The 5792-nt window shown below is 43.7% G+C and overlaps 1 protein-coding gene across 2 annotated transcripts; it reads right to left on the minus strand.

The window, feature by feature from the left end:
* Nucleotides 1–232: 232 nt before the first annotated feature.
* Nucleotides 233–5407, minus strand: MSC (musculin). 2 transcript variants are annotated; one of them, XM_061604606.1, is made up of 2 exons: nt 4782–5407; nt 233–1282 (listed from the first exon to the last, which is right to left on the minus strand). In XM_061604606.1, exons 1-2 carry the CDS (start codon nt 5313–5315, stop codon nt 1196–1198), a joined length of 621 nt encoding a protein of 206 aa, XP_061460590.1. In that variant the 5' UTR covers nt 5316–5407; the 3' UTR covers nt 233–1195. The 2 variants fall into 2 exon arrangements, with proteins under 2 accessions (XP_061460590.1, XP_061460682.1); XM_061604698.1 differs by lacking the exon at nt 233–1282 and adding an exon at nt 3574–3701.
* Between the last annotated feature and the right edge of the window lie 385 nt (nt 5408–5792).

Here is a 5792-nt window from a genome sequence, read left to right on the forward strand (position 1 = left end):
ATTATCTTGTTGCTATGAAGTGACACACCTCTGTTTTCATGCACACCTTTAATTCCTTGTTCCATGCAAAATCAAATAAATGGAAAATTCAAATAATCCTCTGATATGCTCTGGAGTAGTTAAGAATTTGCTCCGCAGAAGACTGCAGCTATTGAGTCCTAGATTCTTCTGGATTTTTCAGCAGTTAGATTTTTCCATCAAATCATCACTAAGAATCCACAGCATCCTTGCAACAAAGCTTTTAATATCATGTATAAAAATAGAGTTATCTACATTTGAAATACTGGTTACTACATCATTTGCAAAAGAACCACAGAGACATTAACACCAGAAGGCTTGAGGGGGGGGGGAAAGGTTTGTCCCTTTCCAATCTCTTAAACCATTATAAAATTGCCACTTTCTTATATAGCACTTTTTCCCCAGTCTAAGTTAATAGGCTTCCTGTTTGAGTTTAAGGCAACTTCGGACATTTTTGCTGAATACATCCATTGAAAATTATCTGTACTACACCTCAAGTACAAAAATATGATCAATAGCCCCAGTCCAACAAGAACTTATCTATGGCTTTGATCCATGACCTACTCAAGACCTCATATTTGCATATAAAAAGATGAGCCCCACAAACTTCAATGAGAATGAATATGTTTGGCTTAAATCCACATAATTTAATATATTTGTGGAGTAGGTTGTGAAGGCACAACTGTCTTGTCATCTTTTTTTTACAAAAAAAAATGGCTAAGATGACAGTAGTTTTGCTATCACATAGCTGCCAAGAACATAAGATCAAATATATTATAAATTTTGAGTTTTACACACAAGTCTAGAATACCACTTTCCTTTGGCATACAAATAACACTGCTTCGGATTAGCTTGTACAATCTATATTTTTGGTCCATGCTGTTAATGCTATCAAAGTTATTCTCCTGTATATCTTCAGTTAGTCAAAAAGCTTCAGAAGAGTTTCTTCAGGTAGTGATGCTGATAAAAGACTTTTCCAAACCCACCACTGTAGCTGAAAGTTTGGTAAATTACTTCTATCCTTCTTCCTTATATTTTTAAGTGCTTTTCCCTTACAAACAAACAAGGAGAGCGTTTAGACACTGAACAATGTTGATTTCTTTGCATCAGTTTGTTTTGGTCCATAAAAGTCAGGATGGTTTGTAAGTATATCCAGCAAGAGTGTTGCTTACTTTAACTAAGCTGTAGTTCCACATAATCTGTTGGTTGTTGAAACCTCTTTGGTATCAGATTCTGGTCTTCCTGAAACCACAAATGGCCAGGTCTGAAATTAAAATAGTATTCCATGTTAGAAAGAGGGGTGATAATATGCAAATGCCAAAAATTCTGCTGCACTTTGTCTTCCTGCCACCATTTCAACATTGCTGCAAAAGCAGTTTCCTGAAAGGGTATTTTAAAAGCATTCAATGCACTTGAATTGAATTAATTCTGTCTTAATATGTTTAATTCTGCTAGGAGAAAAAATGATGAAGGCTTAAAGCACATTCTTCTTACTGTACATTATTAACAGCAGCCTACCAACCCTTGACAAACAGTAATGAACCACAATCTGGTTTTGCATACATCAGAACTCTCACTTCCCCCCTTTAAATTCCAAAATAATCCAAGACATTCCAGAAGAGTCCATCAGTCCATGTCTAGGTGGATTGCAAGATTCTTTCCATAAACTTATCTGCTGCTTCAAGACATTTAAGCAAATTTCTGCTGTGAGTTACTGGTGTTTTGACTTAAGAATTCTTCTTTTCATGGAAGCAGAGCCTTGGAATACAGACATTACATCTCAATGTGAGTAGACCACTCATGTCAGCAAGGTCTTTTTTTTATGGGGGGGAAGTCACGGTGCTCAAGGTTTACCTCTATTGACAGAGCATGAAGAAATAATCTAGATATTAAGCCCATAGCATATTGGAATGATACTGAACATGTCTAATTTACTTTCTGTAAAACTTGACACCTATTGCTAAAGTACATCTTCAACACAGTCCTGCATTTTAGGTCAGCAGGGGTTTTATCATGGATTTTTAAAAAGCATGGATTTTATTAAGATATATAGGATTTAAGTTATATTGGTACAGCTTGTTCACACATTAGCGTTGTTACAAAGGTCTACAATTATCTTTAATACAGACAACCAGTGTGATGAAGTGGCTAAGTGAGTGGGTTTAGATATGGAAAGCCCAAGTTCAAATCCACACTTGTCTATTATAAGCTGATTGGGTGACCTTGAAGAAGAAGATCTTTACTGCCTGATCTAGTTCACTTGGTCATTGTGAAGCTAGAACTTGACTGAGCTCCTTGGAGGAGAGGCTGGATAGGAATGCAATATGAATGTAAAAAGAGCATCATAATCTTTGATGCAGTTTTACATAGACATATATTTTAAGGTTGTCAGCCAGCTACAGAAAGCTTATGAGCTTTCATCAATTAAAACTGCATGCAAAAAGTATTCTGCCCTCTCCCCAAAAAAATCCACATCATGAAAACAAGTGTTTCATTTCAGTAATTCTTGGACCTGAGGGATTAATGCATGACAGTGCAGTTCTAGCCATGTATATTCAGAAATAAATCCAAATGAATTCAACAGGACTTGCTCTCAGGTAAGTGGGTTAGAATTGGAGCCCTAGAGCCATTATATCAGTGATTATATAGGCTGAAGTGGTTTCTTTTTCTCATGGCTATCTTTAAAGGGTTCATTATATCTTAGGGGTAATGGGGAGCTTGCAGTGGGCCACAGACCTTGAGTCCGTGTGGAAATCACATTGAAAACTGAGGCTGTAAACATACTAGTCTCTGGATCAAAGCTTTTCCATTAGCCACACCTGAAGGGGGAATGGGTTAATCTGCCAATCAGTTGCTAAATCTCTCAGAAGCTAATTTTGAAAAATGCACTCAAGCAGTTCCCACCAGGGTTTACAAGAAAAAGGGGTGGAGTTTGAGTAGCATCGTGTGCCCCCATTTTCAGAAGAGACGTAGAGACACACTGGAACTGGCAGAACAGTGAGTGTGTTTCTACCCTGAAGCTCAACAGATGGCAAGTTGAGTTTTCAGAGTATTTGGAAAGTTTTTAAACAGTTTATTTATTTATTTCTTTGTTTTATTATCCCACCTTTTCTCCTCATTTAATCCCCACAACAACCCTGTGAGGGAGGTAAGGTTGACAGGCAGTGACTAGCCCACGATCACCCAGTAAGTTTTGTGGCTGAGTGGGGATTCAAACTCTGGTCCCCCAGGTTCTAATCCAACACTTTAACCACTACACCACACTGGGATGCACTGAGATGCATTGCATCTCAAAAGGATATTGTATAACTGGACAAGGTATGATAGAAAGCAAGATGATCAAGGAATTAGAACATCTTCCTTATGAAGGAAAAAATGAAGAAGCTCAGATTTTGTAGTTTAGAAACCAATGGGAGAGAGAAACTGATAGAGGTTTTATAAATTACAAAACTGCATGGAGAAAAATAGCAGGAAGCCCCTCTCTCCTATTAGATCCATCCAGCAAAAATTGACAGTAGGGTCAAGCCAGAAAAAAGTTCTTCGCTCAGTACATAACTTGGCTAATTCATTACCAAAAATGTGGGGATTATAAATTAGTGACAGGTTTTATATCCTGGGACATACAAAGGGATGGTCATCTTTCCTTGCTTCACTTGTCACCAGGAGCATCGTCTTGGCCAGTGCTGGAAAGAGAAAGGTATATCAGGCATCACCTCACCCAACAAAGCAATTGTGTTTTTCTAGATGCCCACTGGATAGGTTTGAATTTTAGGGCTTTAAGTAATGTGCTGCAGGGAGAAGCACATATGATGCAGCATCTCCCATTCTACTGCCATGCTGGTAGACCCACAACTAATTCAAAGAGATCTCTTCAAAGACAGGTGGGAATCCAAAGACAGAGCTCCTGCTGACAACAGAGAAAAGGAGCCTGAAATTCAAGTCTCCTTTGGAATACATACCTAAGGTGATTTAAATCAGCAATGGAGATCCTGTGGCCCTCCAGCTACTGATGGATTCCAACTGTCATCAGCTCCAGGCAGTACCATCCCAACAGGGATGATGAGAGTCAGGGCCCAACAACATCTGGAGGGCCACAATTTCCCCATCCCTAGTTTAACTCGAGTGAGATCATGTTCATCAGCATAGGGTTACACACAAACACTTGAAATCACCTTTTGCTAAGTGCAATCAGCAAGGTTAGCAGGTAATGAAGTTTTCCCATCTCTCAGAGGCTACTACAGTTCCATGTCTGTACATTCTTCTCCCTCGCCTACAGCAACAATGTCCATGTACTCTCAAAAGTTGTGTTTGCTGCCCCAGAAAGTTGTTATCTAAGATTGGGGAGTCAGCTCCATTTATGTTTACAGGAGTAAGCTACTAGAAATTAAACTGCTTTATCAAAGCAAAAGATTGGGTTTTTTAAAAAACAACACCACACAAATTAATAAATAAATTAGCTCCTAATAGTTAACTATTTACCCTTGTTTAGGCAAAACCAAAACTAGAATTTCGAAAGTGACAGGTACCGAGGATCAAGGTCATATAGAGTCCGGGCCGATTTCCAAAGATCCCAGAGAGATATTTCAAATTCAAGGGGCATGAGGTGCCCAGCCAACATCACCTTCTGCCCTGCAACCCCCTACATCGAACCCTAGACGTGGGGGTCCTCTTGGTTGCTGGGACAACCGCAGGGGCGGGAGAGGGGAGGCTAAGCTCCGGTTCTGGCTTCCCAGGAACGGCTCCAACCAAGAAGCCTTGCTTACCAGATTGACGGGGTGCACGTAGCCCTTCTCATAGCGATCTTCTTGCAGCAACTGCCGAAGGTGGGCGATGTAGCTGGAGGCGAGGCGCAGCGTGTCCAGCTTGGAGAGCTTGGTGTCTGGAGGCACCCAGGGCAGGCTGGTCTTCAGGCGCGAGAACGCCTTGCTCAGTACGCGCATGCGGGCTCGCTCGCGCGCGTTGGCCGCGTTGCGCTGCGTCTGCTTGCATTCCGCCGCCGCGCTCCGGCCCGCCGGCGACGGCTGCTGCTGCCTTTTGCCCCCGTTGCCTGCCCCCGCCGCGGAAGCTCCCTTGGTTCGCTTCTTCTTGCTGCTGCTTGCGCCACAGCTCCCCGCCGTCTCCGCGTCTTCCTCGTCCTCTTCCTCCTCCTCCTCCGCAGCAGAGGAATTATCCGCTGAGGGGCAAGGCTCGCCTCGGGGACGCCGCTTGGAGCGGGGCGGCACCGGGTATCCCAGCTGCAACCCTCTCAGGTCCATCTCCGGCACCTCCTCGGCGTCACTCAGGGAGCCTGTAGACATGACCCACCCCCAAACGCCGAGGAGGAGGAGAGAGAGGCGAGCAGGAGCCCGCCTAAGAACACTCCAGTTCTCCCCCTCTTCTCCCAAGAGAAGCGCCCCGGCGGCTTGAGGGGACTGTCTAGTGATGGGCTTATATATGCCAAGAGGGGAGCGGGGCAAACCATCCGCGGGGGGCAAGGAGGGGGGGCAAGAATAAAGAGGTCTCGCGCTTTCGTAGCCAGAGTAGCGCGGGAGGGGGGCAGACCGTGCACAAGTTGCTCCCCCACTTTTAGACCTGCCTCAACGCGGCGGGCGGGGACTGTCTTGTCTGCGCCGCTGCGCTTGTAGGGTTGTGCGCGCTCAATTCAAGAGCGCCTAAAGCCACCGCCACCACCTTAACAGGGGCTCTGCTGCTCCTGCCCTTGCTGTCGGGGGTGGGAAGTTGGGCGCAAAATGCATGCTGGAAGTGATGAAAAGGGGGCTGCGATTTTCAGCAAA

This window comes from Rhineura floridana, chromosome 1 (genome assembly GCF_030035675.1).
Source record: "Rhineura floridana isolate rRhiFlo1 chromosome 1, rRhiFlo1.hap2, whole genome shotgun sequence".
Lineage (NCBI taxonomy): Eukaryota > Metazoa > Chordata > Lepidosauria > Squamata > Rhineuridae > Rhineura > Rhineura floridana.